This window comes from Tursiops truncatus, chromosome 6, assembly GCF_011762595.2.
Source record: "Tursiops truncatus isolate mTurTru1 chromosome 6, mTurTru1.mat.Y, whole genome shotgun sequence".
NCBI classification, from domain to species: domain Eukaryota; kingdom Metazoa; phylum Chordata; class Mammalia; order Artiodactyla; family Delphinidae; genus Tursiops; species Tursiops truncatus.
This window is the reverse complement of record NC_047039.1, coordinates 112,491,788-112,513,066: the sequence shown is the minus strand read 5'-3', so window position 1 is coordinate 112,513,066 and position 21,279 is coordinate 112,491,788. Positions and strand designations below refer to the sequence as shown.

Genomic DNA, 21,279 nt, shown 5'->3' with positions numbered 1-21,279 from the left:
GTAACTGAGAGGTGCCGGCCACCTGCTCGTCCTTGGCCCAGCCTGCAGGCAGGACAGCGCACGCCCCCAGACCCTTCCAGGCGATGCCTGTCCCTTCCAGAGAGCTCTTCCCGCCCCCACCCGTAAGGCCATCAGCAGTAGTCCCATTCCCTTTGGGGGCTCTTCCGGCTGGCTCCCCGTACTCAAACGTCTGCCCGTCCGCCGCTACTGGGCCTATAGTGATGCTTGGACGAGACAAAGGTGCTCTGAGAAACGGGTGCTGACAGATTGGGTGCTGGGCTGCCCACCACCCGGCCGTGCAGAGCTTTTAAACTCAAACAGGGTGACCAGGGCTGCAGCGCTCCCACTGCAGGCTGCAAAGCCAGCCAGAACCGCAGAATGCAAAGGGTTGACAGGAACGCATCTCGCGAGGGACAGGGGGCCGGGCACTGACAGTCCTCTGCCCAGCATGTCTGGCGCTGGTGTTGGGGCCCAGAGGGTCTGGGTGGGGGGACCTGGGCGGTGGGGTTTCTCATACAGACCGAGGCTCTCTCCGGTCCCCCGTGCAGGGTGAAGACGGCTTTCCGGGCTTCAAAGGAGACATGGGCATCAAGGGAGATCGGGTGAGTGTTTGGGGGCGGGGAAAGGTGGGCTGGACGGGAGGCCCCGCTGGGGCCACAGGGCAGCTTCTCAGGACAGAGGTGATGCCTCCGTGGAGGCTCCTGGGCCGCCGGCAGTTCCAGCTCCTCCCCAGCTTCCAGATCGGAGCCATGGCAGTTGGCACCTGGTCCTAAACCCCTGCTTACAGGGTCACCTGGCCCCTCTGCCCTGTGTCCTTGCCCTGCATTAGTGGGTCAGGGGGAACTTGTTTTTTTTCTGGCTGATACCCTGGTTTGCAGAGCAATTCTTTTGGGTCACGAAGGGTGACAGGCGTCTGGGAGAGAAGAAGGGGTCGCAGAAACGACCCAGCTCACCAGGGAGGGTATCAGCCTGACCAAGGCCACCGGCCGGTCACTGGCAGGGCCACACCCTGACCAGCGCTCTGAGTGACTTGGCCCCCAAACACCTCTTCAGCTGCTCTTCGGATCCCCAGACGACCCCTGTGTTCCGGGACCTCCTGCTGGGCTGTCAGACGTTGCAACAACCTAGTTGGTTCTTAATGATTAGCCTCGGCTCCAGGGAAGCTGGTGGGTGCTGGGGCGGGATGGCGCGTGCCACGCGGCTGGCGCCCCACAGGAAGCCACTGGCGGTGTTTTCGTGCAGATGAGCAGGTGATGCAGGTGGTGCTTCAGGAAGTGGGGTTAGGAGGCCAGCTGCCTGCTTCCGTGGGGACACTGGGAAGTTTCCCCGACAAGTTCGGAATGCGCGGAGGCCAGGCAGGAGGGAGGGGATGCCCACACCCCCCGGGGGCCCGCTGTCGCAGCAGCGGCACACGTGCCTGCACGGATGCTGTCGTGGAAACAGGGCTGTCGTACAGGCCGCCCTCCTTGTGCTCCACGAAACAGATGCCTTACCAGCACCTGCCAGGACCAGAGAGCCCACACACTGGGCGCTTTGTCCCACGCTGAAAAGGCAGACGTGATCCGGGGCTCTGTCAGAAGGGAGGGGAATAAAAGAGAGGGGTTCATTTCATAGTCCTGTCCCAGTTATATTGCTGCTGAAGACAGCTTTTCTAGAACTTTCTCTGCGGTGACGACTCCCCACTTCTGATGGCCTCTCTCTGTCTGGCTGGTGAAAGTCCCTTTTATCTTCCTTCCCAATGACTTGATGCACACATTTGGGTCCATACGAGGAGAGTGCATTTTCAAAAGACGTTCCGCAGTTGCACGCCGTACCCTGAGTGGACCTCTGGCTGGAATTGGATGAGGATGGACGGGGGTGGGGTGGGCGGGGACACTTCCTCAGCTGGGCAGTGAGGCTCCTCAGTCTTGATTTCTCCCAGAGAGGAATTTCTGCCCAGTGCTTGGCATTTCCTAATATTCTGAGTGCTCAGAAAACATGGGAAGGATTCTTTTGTTGAACGAGAAAAGCATCTCTTAGGGACAGAGAGTCCTCGACCTGTAGACACACTGGGGCTGGGGAATAAGGGAGTCATTAGCTTTCTTTATGCGTGCAGCGCACACTTCTGTTGGGGGTTTGCACAGCTGTCCTGCAGCTGCTCCCGGAAACCAGTGATCGGAGGGGAACACATCGATAGAGAGGGCCCGGGTGGGCACTCTGAGGCCGGGCCACGCCCCTGCTGCTGCACTTGGCCACGCCCCAAGGCCCTCTTCCTTGTATGGGCTCAGGCCTCCCCACCTGTTACTTGGGGAAGTTGGATGAGGTGACATTTCGTTTTTTCCATCTCTGGATACACCCTGTGGGTCTCCCGTGTGCCATGATGCCCAGGCGTGGCCCAGCCAGGCCTGTGGTCCATTTTGATACCTCCTGGGGCTTCAGGAGAAGAAGGCGGCTGCCCCAGTGCAAGGCACTTCTGCTCTTTGGGGAAGTAGCAGTTCAGGGCTGCCGTGGCCACCGAAGTGATTTTAGCCGAGAGGGGCTTGATTTGGAGAAGGCCATTGGGAATAGGGGAGCGAGGGCTTAAGTGTGGGTCCCGAGGGGCGTCGGTCGCTCAGCAGAGCCCCGGTCTCCTCGGTGCGAGGACAAGGGTCCATCTGCTTGAGGGGGCCCAGCGGCTCTTACCCCCCTGGCCTGGGATCCGGCCCCTCACTCCCAGACGGTGGGCGGGGGGGGACTTTGGGGGGCTAGAGACTCTGGGGGTCTCCTTCACCTTCTCTTTCTGAATTGCAGGGGGAGATCGGCCCACCTGGTCCCAGAGGGGAGGACGGTCCTGAAGGTCCCAAGGGTCGTGGAGGTCCGAATGGCGACCCGGGCCCTCTGGGACCCCCTGGGGAGAAGGTACGTGACACAGGAGGTTGACCGCTTCCCAGGGACAGTCTCTTCCCGATGGCCTTGGGCGTCCAGGCAGTGGCTTGGTCGGGCTGAGCCCCAGGTGGGAGCTGGCACGAGTCCTGACGTGGTTCCTGTCCCCTTGACTCCACCCAGCACCCTTGTCCCCAAATCCACTCCTGGAAGAGTTCCTTCCTCCCGCTGGTCACAAAGCTTGGGGTCTGAGCTTGGTACCCACGTGCACCATCTTCTGTGGTGGGGTTAGGGCTCCCGACAGCTGCTCCTACACCTGCAGGAGGCCGCCCACCCTCGTCCTGCTCCCCTACCCCCTACCTTCACCCCTGAACAGGAACCGGCTCTGCTTGGCCCAATCATCCCGCCCTGTCCTGCCCCAAGGCTGGAACTCTTTTACAAAAAGATTGACCAAAATATCGTAGATAAAGACCTTTTTCCCTTTATTTGGAGCGATTGCCTCCACCCACTGTTGCTTCAGCGGTGGCGTCCATCCCTGCTTGAGGGCCCTTTGCTTTAAACCAGGCAGGGCGCGTTCCGTGATGACCGTGTCCTCGGCCTTTGGAGACTCCAGCCTGCTCCAGTCCCCTGCCAAGCCACGCTGGCTTTCTCTCTGCTCAGAGAAGTACAGAGCTGGCCATGGAATTCACCTCCTTTATTTCCCCAGGGAAAACTCGGAGTCCCAGGATTGCCCGGCTACCCAGGAAGACAAGGGCCAAAGGTAACGTACTAACCCCCTTGTTAGATTTGACAATTGGCGTCTCCCTGCCCCGCACACTATCACCCATTCGCCCTCCCTGGCGTAGCTGCTGCGACAAAGCAGAAGGTCACGGTAGCTGTGTCTCGATTCTGCCCCGTTCACCACCGTCTGTGGTAATTCGGCTAAGTCAGAAGGCAGGGGCCTGGACAGTTAGGTGAGCCTTTTCACAGAAGGGGACCCCCCAGCTGAGCGTGGGCTGCACCTCGGGACCCTCAGTGCCCCTGGCCTCGTGGGGACCGCCGTGCACTGGTTTCTCCACACCCAGAACTCGTGTTCCTCTCTCAGATTTAACTCACCCTGGAGATCCAAAAGTTATTTGCTCATAACTGAATATAAAAGAAAGATGAAACCTTTCTTATAGGAAATCATGCTTTATTTTACGTGTAACAGCTCCTTGAGGCTTTGCAAATCATTTAAAACATTATTTTTTTTTAATCTCACCTTTTATTATTCATGGTTCTTCCTTAAAAAATAACCAGCTGCCTTCACTAGAGACATAATTAACAGCAAAAGAGAACTCGTGGGTCTCTGGGGTTTGCGTCCGTGCATCCTGCCCTCCTTGGGCTTCAGACCTCTGGACACCCCGCTTGCTAGCAGAGGAAGGGCCCCGTGGGCTGGGCTGCAGCTCTAGGTATTTCCTTGTTGCTGATGGCAATGCTTACGTCAGTCCTTCCCTTGGAACGCGAAGGCCCCCACTCAGCAGCCGACAGCCACCACGCAGGGGAGATCGTTTGCTGTGAACCAGGAGTTTTGTGTGGTGTCTGCCGCGACGTCGTTGCTGACTGCAGTGCTGTCCACTGTATTTGGAGGAAGAGAGGCTGATGGACCCATTTGCTCTCCTGAAACGCGTGTCCTTTTGGGAGAGGAGAGGAGAGAGAGGAGGAGTTTGGGAGAGACGGGAGTCGGGGGAGAATATAGATCAAGTTCAGGCAGCTTTTTGGGAAGATGAGGGCAGGACCTTGAAGCTGCTCAGGCGGTTTGGACAGTCCTTGGGCGGTGACCCAGCTCCTGCGCCGAGCTCTGTGAAGCCTGCGTCCCAGGTGTTCCCGCCCTGAAGCTCGGTACAGTCTGCTGTTCGGAGCAGGGAGGCGGGCACGTGGGTGGCTTGGCAAAGCTCAGCGCCCTGGGAGAAGTTCAGGGTTTGAACGTCGGTCAGCTTTTCCTGGTCTAAGCACACGCTCGGGTCAGGATCTTAAGTCACGCAGAGAGTAGAGACGTGCTGGAGAAATGCTGTAGACAGTGTCACTGGGAGCTCACGTGGTAAGTGTTTGGATATTCGGCCAATCAAAGCCCTTAAGCGCATCCCTGCCTGTGTGCACCTTGTAAAGTTCTAGAATTAAAGAGCTGTGCGAGGCCACAGTCGGTGCATAAATTTGCATTCACTTCTGACTTTATAAGCTGCTGTGCTTTATTTAGAGGTGTTCTGGGAAGATAATGAAACATGGCAACAAGGTGCAGAAAACAAATGTCATAAATGTGACATTCACACATCATCTCCAGTTAATCTGAGCGGCACGTGTTCCATTTTCTCCCAAAACACCAGTGTTTTGCAGAGATGGGTGTGTGAGAGGAGAGTGTGGAGAGAGGGAGAAAGGGGAAGCCTGGTTAGGATTCAGTTCTGGATTTTAAATTTGGAGTCTGTGAGATGCTCAGGAAATACTGAGTAGGCGGGTGGGTGGATGAGTGGTCTGGTGGATGGATAGACGGATGGTGGGTGGATGTTGGGTGGTGGGTGGGTAGATGGGTGGATGGTGGGTGGATGGGTAGACGGATGGTGGATGGATGGATGGATGGATGGGTGGGTGGGTATATAGTTGGATAGTGGGTGGGTGGGTGGGTATATAGTTGGATAGTGGGTGGGGAGACAGGTGGATGGATGGTGGGTAGATAGGTGGGTGGTGGGTGGGTAGACAGGTGGATGGATGGTGGGTGGATGGGTGGTGGGTAGTGGGTGAGTTTGGTCCGAGACCATGAACTCTAACGGACTCTTCTGCTGCACAGGCAGCATCGCTCGTCCTCCTGACCAGGCTCTCAAGCCTCTTCCCTGATTAACTCTCTTTCAGGGTTCTATCGGATTTCCCGGATTTCCTGGTGCCAACGGAGAGAAGGGTGGCCGGGTAAGGACGGTCTGGCCTCTGCTCAGGTGGCTTCTTCTGCTGCCTTGGTATTTCGCGGGTATATTCTCCAATACATCCTGTTGATTCTCGGGTGTATTCTCGGGTATATATATATTTATATATATATATATATTATTATATACATGTATTATATATATATTATAATATAATATATATATAAAAAACATATGTATTTTATATATATATATTATTCTCGGGTATATATTTATTTCGCGGGTATATTCTCCAATACATCTCACCCACTTTGCTGCCGAAACTGCTTTCTGGAACAGCTGACCTTAAGCCTGTCCACCGAGCGCTGGTGACTCTTGGCCCCCCGGGCGGGGCAGTGCCGCAGTAGAAAGGGCAGCAGGCCTGAGGGGAAGGCACGCTGAGAAAACAGTGCTTTCTCATGCACAGCCGCCATCCTGCCATCTCTTTTGGGTCGCTGGCGAAACCCAGATTCTCCTCTTTCAGCCCAAGTGACTTTCCCTCCAGGCTAAGTTTAAAAGGAAGGAAAGGAGTTCTGCCTTGTATCTCACGGACTCTGCTCTCCCAGGGTCAAGTCGCCTCCTTCCTCTTCTTCCCACGCTGCCGCTGTCACGGGACCCCACCAGGTGCCACGCGCTTTGCTTCCCTCTGTTGTCCCCCTGAGGGAAGGTGATCCGAGGGCTCAGGCAGGGGGAGCCGCCCTCCCGGCCCCCTGCCGGCCCAGGCCATCCTGCAGGAGCTGCCCTGAACACTGCTTAGGGAAATCATGGGAGGCTGCCTGAGTGCTGCCACTCAACCGAACAGGACAGGAAGGGTCCGCCTGGGCCTTTGGACTCGGAGCGGCCTTGTCCGCAGGCGTGTGGGGTGTGTGCAGAGCAGGCCTGGAGAAGACGCTGGGCCCAGCCCGGTCCCCTCCACCCCAGGCTGGTCCTCCCCACGTAGACGGATGGGCTGCCTCTCCTCAGCGTGCTCGCTACAAACTAATGTTACTGCGTTTGAGCGGAGACAGTGAGATCTCTTGAAAGCAGGGAGGAAGACTTCAGCCATCCGAAGTCCGCGTGCACGAACGTGTCTGCCAGGCTCACAAAAGAGAAAGACGGGGACTTTTCTGAGTGCAAGTCAATGGCATAACCACCAGGAGACCTTTATCTGTTTGTCTGTATCGGTGTCTAGATGTATCTATACCTACGTCCGTATCTGCAATGTTTAGATGTATGTCATGTCTACCTCATGTCTGTGTCTGGGTCTGTAACTGTGTGTCCATCATCTACCTGCCTACCCGTCTGTCTAGTTCTTCCTGGTAGGGACAGTCTGACTAGTGTCTTCAGGGAAAGACTGTCATTTGAGAAAAGTGGTCCAGGGTCTGGTAAAAGCGTGGGAAGCGCGGGGTGACGGGGTGGGCAGCCCCTGAGCTTGTGGAGGGCACAGGGCTTTCCGCGCCACGTTGCCGTGAGAGTCCCCAAGAGGGGTCATGACGGTTAACGGGGTCATGTGATGTGACACAGGCCCTTCCGTGGAGGAGCTGCACTGCAGGTCCAGGCCCCGTGGGGTCACGTCGAGCAGCAGAGGCCTGGCCGTGGCTCTGGGGGCCGTGGCGCTCTGGTCCAAGCTCTGCTGCCCTCTTCTGCCCCTTGTGCTTCTCGGCCTCCCCAGTCCCGAGCCGAGAAGTTTGGGCAGATGCCTGGATGCCCCCCGGCCCTCACGGGCCATTGTTCCAGTGCGTCAGCACGTGATCACCAGGGTCACCGCTGAAAACGGGTTGTTGGAAAGCAGGGGGTCTGGGACCGGGACACTTCCTCCTGTTCTGAGGTTCGGACGTGGTTCCTGGGGTCTGAAACCTGGATACCCCGAGGAAACGATCTACTTCGGGATTGACAGGGATTGTCGGGTTGCATGTGGCTGTATCGTGGCCACATGGGTGGGTGTGGCTGCCAGCATTTAGAGAGAGCTGGGATGGCAAAGATGCCAGCTTTTCCCGAAGGGAGAGGTTGGGCCGTGCTCAGGCATGACTGGAGCACACGTCTGTTCATTGTGGGAGAGATGTGTCCAGGCACATTTTCCAGGGGAAAATGGCCACGTCTGTCCCCAGGAACCGTCTGAGATCAGCCGGCTCGCGGCGAACAAGTTAGCGCCGCCGTTTTAGTGCACGTCCTGGCAGACGGACAAGCCCCCGGGTCTGAGACCCCGAGCGTTCATTGTTTAGCCGTGGGCTCCGCATGTCCCTGCACCCGGGAGAGGACCCTGGAGTCGCGAGACTCAGCACTTACGGCACGTCTGCCCATCCTCCCCTCCGGAGAGACAGACGCCTTTATTCTGGAACCTTCCCCACGGAAGGAAGGAGGAATCCACCCAGGCTTTCATCGGGGGAGCAACGTGGGAGGTTTTTAGCGTAGCTCTGGTCCCCGCTCTGGTGTGGAGAGCGGGTGGGAAGGGAGCCGGCGGGCTGTGCTTCTGTGGAGACGTCGTTTTACTCTCCTTTTGGACATTCTGGTCCGGTGGTTGCTTCTAAGTGCTAGGATGCTCAGCGTGACGGGTGGCGTGTGTGCTGATACGCGTGTGCCTCCCGTCTGACAGCTGCTTGTGAGCCGGCAGGTGCCCTTCTGTCCGCCTCATCCTGGCCTCTGCGGAGGGGCTGGCTGGGTTGGGGGACTGCTGGCTGTGGATTCCACGTACAGCCGGCTGTCATGTGAGCAGTCGACAGTCTGTCCCTGTCACTGGCCCGCACCCCGGGCCGAGGAGGGGTCCCAGCCGGCCCTGCCTGGGAAGAGCCAACCCCTTAGGAACACCACCAGCGACCAGAGGCTTCTGCCGCCTGCGTCGGGCATCTTGGCTCGAGCAAGGCTAGTTCTGGGAAGGCCCGTGCCTCCCCCGCAAGGGCGCAAGGGCACAAGGACAGGCGCTCACGGGAGATTCTGTTAAGGAAGCCGTGGACGGGGCACCTTCTGTTCAGTGACGTAAGTCACCGGGATGCAAAGCCCTGGGTTCGTTTACAAGGAAACCTGGAGAGCGTTGGCACCACCCGGGAGGCCTGACAGAATCCGAGGCTGAGACTCTGTTTTGCTCCCAGTGCCCGGGGCACAGTTAGTTTAGGTCGGAACCCAGAGCCTTTCAGGTGACGAGATCAGAACTGCGACCTGGGTCGTGGTGTTGGGTGGAGGCTGGGCGTGAGATGACGTGCCAGCTGGACTCACCCGCAAATGCCAGGGAGGCACCCGGCTGGGTCACGGTGTCTCTGCTGGTGGAAGTCCATCATTTGAAGAAAGCAGATGTTTCGTTCGTTTCCGTAGGCAAATGTTTATTTGAAGCCGAAAGATCTCGTCATCTAATGAAAGCAGCGAGAGCAGAGTGCATCGTTAAAAGGCATCATAATCACCTCATTATCATAAAAGGTTTTATTAAACTCACTTCAAAACGGGAGGCTCTAGAAAGCAGTTTTGATGCTGGCAGCGAATGAAAGATGGTGAGAGGACATGTATCAGGTGGCCTTTGGCAATACAGATCCATCTTGGGCTTTAGAAACCAGAAAAAAAAAAAAAAAAATTCCCGGAAAATGCATGGAGAAGTGGTGGAGATATAGGAGCCGTGGTCCATCCGTCACTTCCATGTGCTGTAGGTAAACTGCACTTACCGGCTGTTATATATTTGCTTTAGAAAAAAACAACCGCCGTGCATTTGTTTTCCTTGGTTTGGAAAATGCAAAACCACAGAGAGAGAAGGAGTCTCAGTTCTATTAGATGAGAAGCACATGACTCTTGGATACATGATTTATGTATTAAATTGCAAGTTTGTTCGTTTGCAGCGCCCGTTGAAAATTTAATGGCTAATATCCTTAACTGCAGCAAAAGTAAATTATGTAGGAAAGGGGTTGACTTCCTTCTCTTTTCTTGTAATAATGATTCCCCCCACCCCTGCTGAGAGAGAGAGAGAGAGTGGAGAGAGAGATGAAGGGGGAGGAGGGGGGAGGAGGGAGGGCTAGATGCTTTGAGGGAAGGAAACCAGATAAGCGTGGTTAACATCCATCAGGCAGCAGGGAGAAAATTGGATTTCAGCAGGCCTTGTACAGAAATATAAAGCTGTGTGTATTGGATGTGCAGTGGGTCCTGTCACCCTGAAAAGTCTTCCTTTAAAACAAAGAGAAGGAGGAGGGGCTTTCCTAGCTTCTGACTTCGCGGGGTCTCTCCATCACCCAGGAGGGGGCCCACCGCCCAGACAGTGACAGGTGTGTCAAGTGACTGACCGACACCCTTTTTCTCTGATTCCAGGGCACACCTGGGAAGCCGGGACCACGGGGGCAGCGAGGCCCAACGGTAACCCTGGGCGTGAGGGCCATCTTCCAGATTGGGAGCGGGTTGTGGGAGCATGCCCGGTGGGGGGTGGGGGGAAGGAGGCATCAAGGGTGCCGAGGATTGGAGCTGACCTGTCTTGTGTCCTGTTTGGCCAGGGTCCACGGGGTGAAAGAGGCCCCCGAGGCATCACTGGGAAGCCTGGCCCCAAGGTATGTGTTCAGCATCCTCTGTGGCCCCGGGATGGACCAGAGTTTTGTTTTGTTTTGTTTTTTTGCGGTACACGGGCCTCTCACTGTTGTGGCCTCTCCCGTTGCGGAGCACAGGCTCCGGACGCGCAGGCCCAGCGGCCATGTCTCACGGCCCCAGCCGCTCCGCGGCATGTGGGATCCTCCCGGGCCGGGGCACGAACCCGCGTCCCCTGCATCGGCAGGCGGACTCTCAACCACTGCGCCACCAGGGAAGCCCTGGACCAAAGTGTTTGATGCACCAGAATGTCAAGCACCTGAGGGTGCCCCATGGCCTTTCTCACTTGAAAAAATAAAGGAAAGAAAGAAGTTTCCTTGGGGGTATTTAAGACGGAGCTGGTCTCCTCCACCAGCCCTTGGATGAGTTAGGTCAGGTTGAGCCATGCAGCAGAGGCTGCCCGGGGCCATCCCCCCGTGGAACTTTCCAGCCAGAAGCCCCGCAGCTCCAGGAGGTGAGGCCCAGCCAGGCTTTGGACAGACTCCCCCTCTCCCCGCCACCCTAGTTCTGATGGGGAGGTCTCATTTCTTTTCTTGAGAAGGGCTTGGAAGCTGCAGAGACATCCTTGCTGGGATTCTAAAGCAAGTTCTTCCTGCCCTGGTGACAGATCCTCCGGATCCCCTCCTCCTGCCCTGGGGCCTTGAAGCCAATTTCACCCCGTCCCCCACCCCCCCACCCGCCACCGTCAGTGTGGAAACAAACCTCGGCCAGGCGGGCTGGTCCTGTCCCGTCCTGTCCAGGATGTGATTTGCAAAGTGCATTCCTGCAAAGGAGATGGGCCCGCTGCTGGCCGAGGTGCAGAGCCAGGCAGAGGTGACGGCCCGGGCGCTACACACATCCTTCCCTGACGAGCTCTGAGCCACGATCACCGGAGGCTGACTTAACGCTCAGCTGTTGCCCGGTGCCGGGTGGGCCCTGGGACGGGGCCTGTGTCCCGTCTTCTCATGAGTTTGGGCTGCACCCCCTGGTGGAAGCGTGGCCTTTGTCCCACAGCGGGAGAGTGTTCTCCTGGAATGCCACAGCCGCGGGGACGCCGGCTCAGTGTCAGGTGTGCCTGTAGAGGCAAGGGGACAGGCGGCCTTTGGGAGCCACGGCCTGGCTCTTTACTGAGAATCCGGTGGGGTGAGCCTCCAGGAGGGCACACGTGCAGTATGTGACCCTGAACTTCTGATGATGTTACAGGCCAGAGTCTTTGCTCAAAACTAGTAAGAGTAGCAATAATAATAAGCTTTTCTTGACCTTTCCCTCCCTTCCCAGGGCAACTCTGGAGGTGATGGCCCGGCCGGCCCTCCGGGTGAACGGGTAAGCATCTGGACACCTCCCAGAAACATCTCCAGGAACATGTGCAGGAAAGCAGCCTGCCTTAAATAGCCCCCCTGCATTTCTTCCCCAGTGGGCACGGGAGAGGGAGGCTAGCCTTTGACTCTGCCGAAGGAGAGGGTTTTCCTAAAATGGAAAGGGGGTCAGAGGTAGCCTTCCCTGGGAGTAAAGTCTTCTGTCGGTTGGAGATGGAGAGCCCATCCACTTGGCCCTTGCCTTGGGGTTTGGGGGGACAGTGGCTGAGATGTCAGGAAACTGGGTCCTGGGCCCGTGCTGCCCCGAGGGACCTTGCTCTGTGACCCGGCCTCCTCGGCCCCTGACTGGACTTCTTTTCACATCGGTGAGGGCAAGGGCCGGAAATAATAGAGAGAAGGTCATGGGGAGCAGTGATAAATCGAGCCTGGTGCCTGTGCTCAGAGCGCCGACGGGGAGGGCTGCTGGGCCCCCCAGATGCTGGGGAGAAGATGTCTGTCCTCATACCGGCCATTCTCTGTCCTCAGGGACCCAATGGACCCCAAGGACCCACGGGGTTCCCTGGACCAAAGGGTCCCCCGGTGAGTACTGCGTTTTCCCTGTGGGGCTGGCCCAGGATTTCCCAGAGATGTTGGATCTTCCCCGAGGCTCCGGTGGCCTCCTGGCAGCTGGCGGGTGGGGAGGGAGACCTGCCCGGAAGCTCTGGCTGGAGAGAGCTGCTTTTGGGGAGCACGGACCCCTCTTTCATTTAGACCATCACGATTCTCTAGTTGGTACTGTCTTAGGGCGCTGGGGCTGCCACAACAAATGACCACACAGCCGGTCACTTAAAACCACAGGAATGTGTTCTCTCACAGTCTGGAGGCCGAAGTCCAAGATTCAGGTGTGGGCAGGCCTGGCTCCTCCTCTGAGGGCTCTCGGGGAGAATCCGTCCCAGGCCTCTCCCAGCTTCCGGCGCCTGCCGGCCGCCCTTGGGTTGCAAGTCCTCACCCGGATCTCTGCCTGTGTCTTCGCCTGGCCTCTCTGTTGCTCTGTGTCTTCAAATTCTCTATCTCTATCCACTGGTCGCTGGATCAGGCCCCACCCTAACCCATTCAGACCTCACTTTGACCTGATCCCATCTGCAAAGACCCTATTTCCAAATGAGGCCACGGTCACAGCTTCCAGGGGTTAGGACCTCAGCCTATTTTGGGGGAGACACAGTTCAACTCACAACAGACACAGTATGTTTCCTCTGAGAAAGAAAAACCCCTCGTGGTTGGAGTTCGTGCCTAATGGCGCTTGCTTGGGGGCACGGGTTAGGGAGGAGTTTGGCCTCTGAACCAGACACACTTGATCCTCCTTCACCTCCCACTGGCTGGACCTCAGGGAGCTGCTGACCTCTCGCTGCCTTGGTTTCTCCCCGTGGGAGACGACGGTGACCCTCGGGGTGGTTGTGAGCGTTCAAGGGGACGGTGCCCAGACCCTGGGTCCCACGTGGTACTTGTCACCGTAACTTTGCCGTCGTTGCCTTGGAAATGAAGTGGCAGCTTTTGTTGCCTGGTGTAGCACGAAACCCCGAAGGTGTGTGCGTCTCAGAACAAAATGCAACTTCCTTCCTTTGCTTTCTTCAGGGGCCCCCGGGCAAGGATGGGCTCCCGGGACACCCTGGACAGAGAGGAGAGACGGTGAGTATGGGCAGGGCTGGGGGACCTGGCCTTCGCTGCCCATCAGCTTATGGGAGGCGGTCAGCCTCGGGAAAGCCCCTGAGGGCCGGGCCATCTTCTGTGGCCTCGGGGAGAGCCCAGCGCAGGCAGCAACCCTGTGACACTCTGTGTGCAAAGGCAGGCGCTGGCTGCAAAGTCATCCTGGCCAGTTTGGTCCAAGGTCACACGTGAAACCATCATGACACAAACAAAAACCTAGCGCAGCCGCCTTTCCTTCCTCCCGCAGCAGTCTGAGTGTGGCCGGTTTGTTCTACGTGCATCTGACCTGGAAAAGTAGTTGGGAAGATTCTCTGTTTGTCGTTTGGTTCTTTTATGCCGCCCCCAGCCCTGTCTGTCCAGGCCCTTCCGGCCTCGGGGTTGACGGCAGGGGGCCTGGAGGGCTCCTTCCGAGTCCCCTTTTATAGGAAGGAGGAAAGGTGACCTGTCAGGGTGGAGTTTGGGCCCTTGGCTGTGCTCAGGGCCAGCATCTCTGCTGTCACAGGCTCTCCTTGACCTGGCCCTGACTTGTAGCAATGCCCGTTCCAGCCTTTGTCAGCTGGACTTAAAGGACACCCGCATTTCTTAGTTCTAGGAAAAGCATTTATCGGAAATGTGACGACGTTCTGGTCCCGGGAGCCACTGGGGATTCGTCCCAGCTTCACGTTGTGTCCCCTCCAGGCCTGTGCCCCAGAAGGGCATAGGCAAACCTGTGACCTTGGGGCTCCAGGCTTTGGACAGTTGGGGACTCACAGCGCCTGGTGACGTCCTTGTCACCAGATTGGTGGAGAGTGGCCGAGAGGCCCCCTTGTCTCTGCACCCGGTGTCCTTGTGGCCAGAGGTCTCTGGCGGGCGCTCCCAGGAAGAGCAATCCCCGCGTGAAAGGGCATTTTGCGGGCACGTTTAATATGTTTAATATGTTCTTGGTGACCCTGCTTAAAAAAATCCCTTTGTCCCTCTTCGGCTCGTTCCGATGAAACGTCTTCTAATTGTACCATCCCGGGTTCCGCACGGCGCTCCGTGGCTGATAAATGGAGGTTACTTTGCTCTTTTGTTGATAGAGAAAAATGAAAACGTTCCTAGCTTTGCATCTTTTTCTCTAATGCTTCTCTGAGGAGACAAGATGGAAGGTTTCACGTCGTGTGTGCTTTTCCCCATCTGCCTTGTTCTGGGAAGAGGCTGGCAAAGTGACGAAGTTGCTTATTTTTGCTGGGAAAGTAGGGCAGGTTCTTCCCGGCTCCACCTGCCACGCCCAGCTGCCCCCGTAGACTCGGGGGCACCCCCATCCAGACCCTCCTGGGGTGGCATGTCCTCCACGGGCCAGTCCAGACGCCTCCAGAAAGGTCTTCCCTGGGGTGTTGCCTTGTGCTTTCTGTAGAGGCTGGAAACACGAGAGGTCATGGCATCACCTAAGTGCAACCGCAAAGCCCGTTTCTCGGGAGTGGCTAGAGACGGATCCCGGCCTCAGCAGCCGTGGACGGTCCCCGCGGTGGACCACGCGGGGGGCCTTGGTTGCCTTACACCCAGGCTCCTGCCTCCACTTGGGCACTGCTGCCCGGCCCGCCGAGCGGGAGGTGCTCTCGACCTGTCCACCATTCCTTGTTTCTGACCCTGTAAAGGCTGCCCACGGGGAACGCTGCATCGACCATGGCCGTATTAGTCCATTGCATGCAACTCAGCTGGGCCTAAGGAAGGGGGCCCTCCTGGGATCTGTCGAGGGGCCGAGTCCGCTGTGGGTTGTGTGCTCCAGCGGCTGAGTGGGAAGCCTCCGTCGCCGGCACGCTGGCCGTCGTGCAGTGAATCAGAGGCGCTCGCTCGTCAGCCCCGCGGGCAGCTCACCCTGCAGCTCTCGCTGTGGCTTTCAACGAGGCACCTCCCTCTGCAGACTCTAAAGAGCTTCCGCTAAGATCCTCCCGGGCGTAGCATCTGCCATCTTCCCCGGCGTCGCGTGGCACCTGCAGATGGCATCTTGTCGGCACGCGCCATGCTCTGTAGACGTGCCGGAAATTAGAGTCGCGTTGCTTGGCCGTCAGCCCTCCCCTCTGGAGGGGTGTGTGTGCAGTGCGGCCAGATGGGTGTCTCCGTGCCGCTGTGAAGAGCAGAAGCAAGAGATTCCTGTGCAACCGAGCTAAGAATATCTCCCAGCCGCTGCGCTGCAAGTCCCCACCGCGTCCCGCTTTCAGCCGGTGCAGAGGGACGCGGTAGTGAGACCACCTGCCCTGCCCCGGGAGCCTTGGTGACAGCAGCAGGGCAGTCTCCACAGAGTCACTGACGAGATACAGCCCAGAGGTGGCTCCTGACAGGGGACACCAAGTCTGCTCAGAAAATGAACGCTTAGCGACATCAGAAAGATGAACGATTTTAAAACATATTTCTCAGCACAAACCAGGGCGACGGGAAGCCGCTGGTGAAACTAATCTGTCTGGCTTCACGACCTTCCTGACATTCACGCAAAATGAAACAAGAGAAATGGCCCTTTGAAATGAGGGCTGGGACGTCCACTGTTTGGGGGTGGGGTGAGGGCTGGCGGGGGCGAGCCTTCTGTTGGGTCGCTCTGGACATCTCAGTGTGCCAACTCTCTCTTCACAGGGTTTCCAAGGCAAGACCGGCCCTCCAGGCCCCCCGGGTGTGGTCGGCCCTCAGGTGAGATACAGCATCCCCTGGTGTCACTGGTCGTCCTGGGTCCCCACCCACACAGGAAAGAGAGTCACGCTCGGGACGGAAGTTCCCCACCGTTCTCAAGGTCTGGGTGCCGCCAAGAGGGCATCACAAGGCCCGTAGTGCTTGTTTAGAGACGTGCTCCGTGCAGGGGACCAGGTGGAGAGAGCAGGGGAGTGATCTGTTGACATGGACGTACACGGAGCGGGCAGAACCATGGGGGCCGCCCGGCCCGTGGGCAGCCCACCCCTTGGTGTCCATGCCGCCTGATTCCCCGCCCTGGATCCAGTACCCAGGGCTGCTGTTCTAACCGCCCGTGGATCAGTGTGAGGACGGGCTTGCAGGCTCAGAGCCACACGACAGGGTGCAGTCACCTTGCTTCTCAGAAAGTTCCCACCTAACGTGGCAGTGGCCAAGGTACTGCCCCAGGAAATGCGGGTGTGCTCCCCGCTCCCCCTCTCTGCTGGTTTCCCCGTGACACCCTGGGAAACGCAGGCCCTGCCCCGCTTCACTGGGGAGGAGACACAGAACCACAGGGCCAGGCAGTGGCTGTTGAAAACCACCCACCTGGTTCGCTTTGACCTTTCTGGATCTTTACCGGAGGGAGATGACTTTCAAAGGAATGTGGAGGTCTAGTGGGCTTGCAGTGGCCCTTTGCCTCTGTGGCCAGGCCATCCTTAGATGTAGGAAGAGAAGGTTACTCCCTTGCGTGTCCCTCGAACACGGTTTATGGTTGACACACTTTTCCCAACAGGGTCCCACGGGAGAAACTGGTCCCATGGGTGAGCGTGGCCACCCTGGGCCCCCGGGCCCCCCTGGTGAACAAGGGCTCCCGGGCCTGGCCGGAAAAGAAGGGACGAAGGTGAGTGTCCGGGACCTCCGTGCCAGGTAGACTTTCCCAAGGAACCATTTCAGCCTTTGGTCTGCTTTTTTCTGAAGAGTGGGTAGTTCTCAAGCAGATGCTCCTCGTGCCGATCGATCCCCCAAACCAGGAACTTAGTTCAGCTTCTGCTCGCTTTGAAGGGGAGCTGGGCACACCTGCCGCCCGGGTGGATGTGACGGAGGCTGGGGACCACCTTTTCCCCGGGCTGCCCACGCCCGGGATATGGATACAACCCTGCCAATTCATGTGTCTAAGTGGGATTTAGCAGAAGCGACCCTTTGAAACGCTGCCCACTGTAAGAGGTGAAAGAATAAATATTAAAAATACCCATCCCCACCCTGGGTACCCCAAGCTGGTGGTTATAACTTTCTGTGTTTTAGCATAAAAATGAACAGCCTTCCCGTTTTCAGCTTTTCAGTGAGGGACACAGGAAGGATAAGCTCTCCAGCCCCTCGTGTGAACGCATACAAGAAATTAAACTTGAGAAGTAATCAGATAGTGAAAAAATTACACACACGTATGTAGGCACGCATGCATACATGCTTGAGTACACGTGTACGTGCTTGAAAGACAACACGCGTGTGTGTGTGTATGATACAGGGCCAGGTGTCTGGCCACAAAGGGAGCTCTCTGAGTTTGGAAAGGGAGCCAAGGGCATGCTGGTTTGAAGACCGAGATGCTGCCATGTTGGACCCCAGAGAAAGTTCTGGAAGATGTCAGAGCTTTAGTGAACTTCAGGGAAGGTACATGCTTTGGTGGAGAATCTTCAGAATATGTGGTTTCAGGCTTGAGACAAGTGTCTCGAGCGGCAAGTCCTCTTCAGGCAACGCTTCCCGTGCTTCGGCCACGGACTCCTTCCCCTGAGCCCAGTCTTCGAGGATCCCCAGATACATGAGAAGGGCAGACGTGGGGCCCTCAACCCCGGCTCAGCCGTCGTGGCCCCGAAGGACAGGGTGGGGGCCTGGGCCTCCGTGGAGACGACTGGAGTCCCGGTCGGAATCCGTCCCCAAGCCACACGCAGAGCCAGCCCGCCGCACAGGCCCCCGGCTGTGAGCTTGGGCTGCGCTCCAGTGCGTGGACCTGCCAACCAATGATTCAAGTCAGGACGCGGAGGTTCCTTTTAAAGCCAAGTGCCCGGGGAAGCCCCACCTCCAACCCAGGTCCCGAGCGGATCTGGAAGACCAGGCCCCGCCCAGCTCCCTGTCCACCCTGGTCTTGGGCATCGCTCGGAAACTCACCTATGGCTCTGATTTCAGGGTGACCCAGGCCCCGCCGGCCTTCCTGGAAAAGATGGCCCCCCAGGGCTACGTGGCTTCCCCGGGGACCGAGGGCTTCCTGGTCCAGTGGTGAGTGAGGGGCCAGCCGGGGGGATGGAGCTGGAGGCTGCCCAGCCCGGGGGGCGTCTCCCCTCGGTGCCCTGCCCACATGTTGTTGCTTTGCAGGGGGCGCTTGGACTGAAAGGCAGTGAAGGCCCCCCAGGCCCGCCAGGCCCCGCGGTGAGTGTGCTGGCTCAGCACAGAGCCTCTTTCCCACCCTCTGCTCTGCAGGCAAGACGGGCGTCCCGAGGCCCGGGGAGCACGCACACCTGCCCTGGCCCCGCGTGGGTCCTGGGAAAGCTGTGGTGGTGGAGCTGGGCTTGGGAGGGACGTGGACGGTGTGCCCGAGCTGGCAGCCGGTGACGAAGGGCCAGGGGCGGGGGCGTGTTGTATGAGGACAGCTGGAGAGCCAGGAGGGCTGCATGGGCCCCCCAGCCTGTGGAGGAGGCTTCGCGTGGGTCTGGTCCCGGAGCAGCCGGGACGGGCACGGACACACAGCTCCACGGCCTCGAGAGCGGGGCTGTCCGCACGCCTGGGGCTGCCCAAGGCAGAGGTGACCCAGCACAGGCGGGAGGCCTGTCCCCCAGAGCTGTGCTGTCTGTTAACCTAGGTGGTCCCCCCCAACTTTGAGTCTAGCTACAAGAGGCTTGGAGATCCAGAGTTTCCAGACCCTGGGCTGTGGTCTGGGGGAATTGGGGGCCGCGAGAGGCTGTGCCCACACTCCAGAGACACGCCCACGGGCCCCCTGCTCTTGCCTTTTTATGGAAATGTGACATCTGCGTTACTTCCCCCTGCCCTTCAAATGAGCCCATCTGACAGCCCCCTCACTCACCTACAGAGTGGGGCTTCAGGAGCTGCCCCTGGCCCCTGGCTGGGTTTGCGGGTGGACCATGAAATGACCCCCCCCCTTCCCCTGAGTTATGGGCCATTTGAGAGAGACAGTGACGGGGAAGTCAAATACTGCCTTTCCTTGTGATAACGGCCAGGAACAGGATGACACCCCAGGCAACAGTGGTCTCGCGATGCTGAACCCCTAGAATTAGTCCAGGTGTCCACCTGTCAGCCCCGCTCCTGGGCCAGAGCCTCGCCTTAAAACGTACAGCGTGGAGGAGCAGGGCAGCAGGTGGACGCTCTGTGGCAGGCAGACCCCAAAGGGCAGAGTGGCTGCCAGCGTCCCAGAGGAGGTCACTCAAAGCCAGGACTCACGGAGGGAGGATGTATTCTCAGACACTGCAGAGCGACTTGGAATTATGGGTTGGGGAGCGAAGAGGGCGTCAGAAACACAGCCCCCAATGCTAGACCAGACAGTTTGTGTTTGCAAAGGGCCCTGGGGAGCTACTGTGGGCTCTAGAGTGAGAGAGTGAGTGGTATGACCAGGCGGTGCTCTAGGAAGTTGTACCCATGCATTTGGAGAGCCTTTGAAATAAACCACTTTCTTGCCTCGCCGCAGGGATCTCCGGGGGAGAGAGGTCCGGCCGGTGCTGCTGGGCCCATCGGAATTCCAGGGAGACCTGGGCCCCAGGGACCTCCCGGGCCGGCTGGGGAGAAAGGAGCTCCTGTAAGTACTGCCTCGAAGGAGCTCTGTCCCTGCCCCCGTGTTGTCCCCTCCCCAGGCATTTCCCCGGGGGTTCGCGGGATCGGGGACATGGGGGCAGTGTGTGGTGTGTGCCCAGCTGTTTTGATTGAGGTCCAAGGGCCGATCACGGTGGCGGCCAGGTTCTTTCCCGGAGTTGCCTGAGCCGGAGGGGTGTTCGGGGAGCGTCCGGGCCAGGCTCGGCCGGCCACACCCACGCATCTGGGCCCCAGCACGTGCAGGCACGGGGAGGGGTGGAGACAGTGTGTCCAAACGTGGCGTTGGCCCCGGTCCGGGCTCTGGGTGCCCTGTGTGCACAGCCCCCTGCCCCCTGGCCCGGGCCCACAGCTGGTCAGTGTATGGGAAAGGTGGGTATTTGGGGTGGTGCTTGCGTTGTTGGTCTGGGGGTAGGCGTGGAGAAAGGAAGGGACGGGAGACGTGACCGGCAGATAAGCAGCTTCCTCCCAGACCCCTGACAGCCGACCTCCCAGTGAACCCCAAGTGTGATCGCCCCAACCTGGAGGCTTTGTGAAAGCTCAGGGGCAGGGGGTCTGGAGTCTTGCTTTCCATGAAGGGGGTTAGAGAGACCCTTCCTGTCTAGACACCTCCTGGGAAGCCAACCGCCAGCCCCTTCCCCAAACGACTCCCCAGAGCGCCCCCTTCCTGCCTGGACGTACCCTCACCCTGGCCACGTTTCACGTCTGCCACGTGATTTTGGAAACGCTCGCCTGCCCCTGCATTCAATCAGCCGTGGAGACAAATTCCAGCTCAAACCTCCCTTTCGAATTCTGAATGTCATAGGAGCCCGAGTTCCGGGGTGACGGGCTACGAGGATGGTGTCCCGTTGAGTTAAGACACCTGCGTGGATTGATTTCTGTTAGAAGGGGCGGTTTTCCTTATGTGTTGCCCTGTCCATGGCGCATGGGTAGAAAGAGGGCCCTGGTTGCCTTCCCGGCCGAGGACTCCCCATGGGAACCACGCTGGACACGTGGGCACCAGGAGGATCCGATCAGTGTGTCATCGGCAGTTCTGATGGCATCTGCTCCTTCCTGTGAGGCTCCCAGGACACGGAGCCCGCTGAATTCTGCCCCAGAACCCTGACTCTCGTCGGGCGCTCGATGCATGTAAAGCACACGCAGATGCGGTTGGAAACGATTGAGTTCATTGTTTCAAGAGAGTAAATACCTGAGCAGAAACCTCTCAGGGTTGTATCATCCTGTGAAAAGCTTGTCATGCTTCCAGAGTAGCTGCAGGAGAAGAAAAGGTCAAACAAAGGTCAGGTGTCATGTCGGGCAGGAAGGTTCCCTGTGAGCCACAGTCAGCCTGGGCATTTTCTGGCTTCACTGGGGAAGAACTTTTATCAGGACGAACTAAATCGAGGAGCAGGAAGCGAACTGTGCAGCAGGAGAGGGGAAGAGGGGGTAGGAGAGGATGCCGGCCCAAGTCGGTGACTGTGTGACTGTGCACTTCCCCACCCGTGTCCCCTCCCCGACGTCCACGCCTCGTTCTGTGCCTCTGCTGGGAGAAGGGAATCCCGGCTTGGGTGAGAAAGTTCCAGCCACTCACAGCGTGGAACGTGGCTGGTAAAGTTAAGCAA

The 21,279-nt window shown here is 58.2% G+C and overlaps 1 protein-coding gene across 3 annotated transcripts in view; it reads left to right on the top strand.

Annotated features, from left to right (window-relative positions):
* COL5A1 (collagen type V alpha 1 chain) overlaps positions 1–21,279 on the top strand; it is a 156,536-nt gene that overhangs the window by 104,101 nt on the left and 31,156 nt on the right. For all 3 annotated transcript variants that reach the window (XM_033858985.2, XM_033858986.2, XM_033858984.2), the window contains exons 29-42: positions 549–602; positions 2,770–2,877; positions 3,548–3,601; positions 5,704–5,757; positions 10,011–10,055; positions 10,190–10,243; positions 11,535–11,579; positions 12,098–12,151; positions 13,184–13,237; positions 15,842–15,895; positions 16,665–16,772; positions 18,050–18,139; positions 18,236–18,289; positions 19,560–19,667. In XM_033858985.2, the coding sequence (XP_033714876.1) occupies positions 549–602; positions 2,770–2,877; positions 3,548–3,601; positions 5,704–5,757; positions 10,011–10,055; positions 10,190–10,243; positions 11,535–11,579; positions 12,098–12,151; positions 13,184–13,237; positions 15,842–15,895; positions 16,665–16,772; positions 18,050–18,139; positions 18,236–18,289; positions 19,560–19,667 (936 nt within the window). The remainder of the gene's footprint in view (positions 1–548; positions 603–2,769; positions 2,878–3,547; positions 3,602–5,703; positions 5,758–10,010; positions 10,056–10,189; positions 10,244–11,534; positions 11,580–12,097; positions 12,152–13,183; positions 13,238–15,841; positions 15,896–16,664; positions 16,773–18,049; positions 18,140–18,235; positions 18,290–19,559; positions 19,668–21,279) is intronic.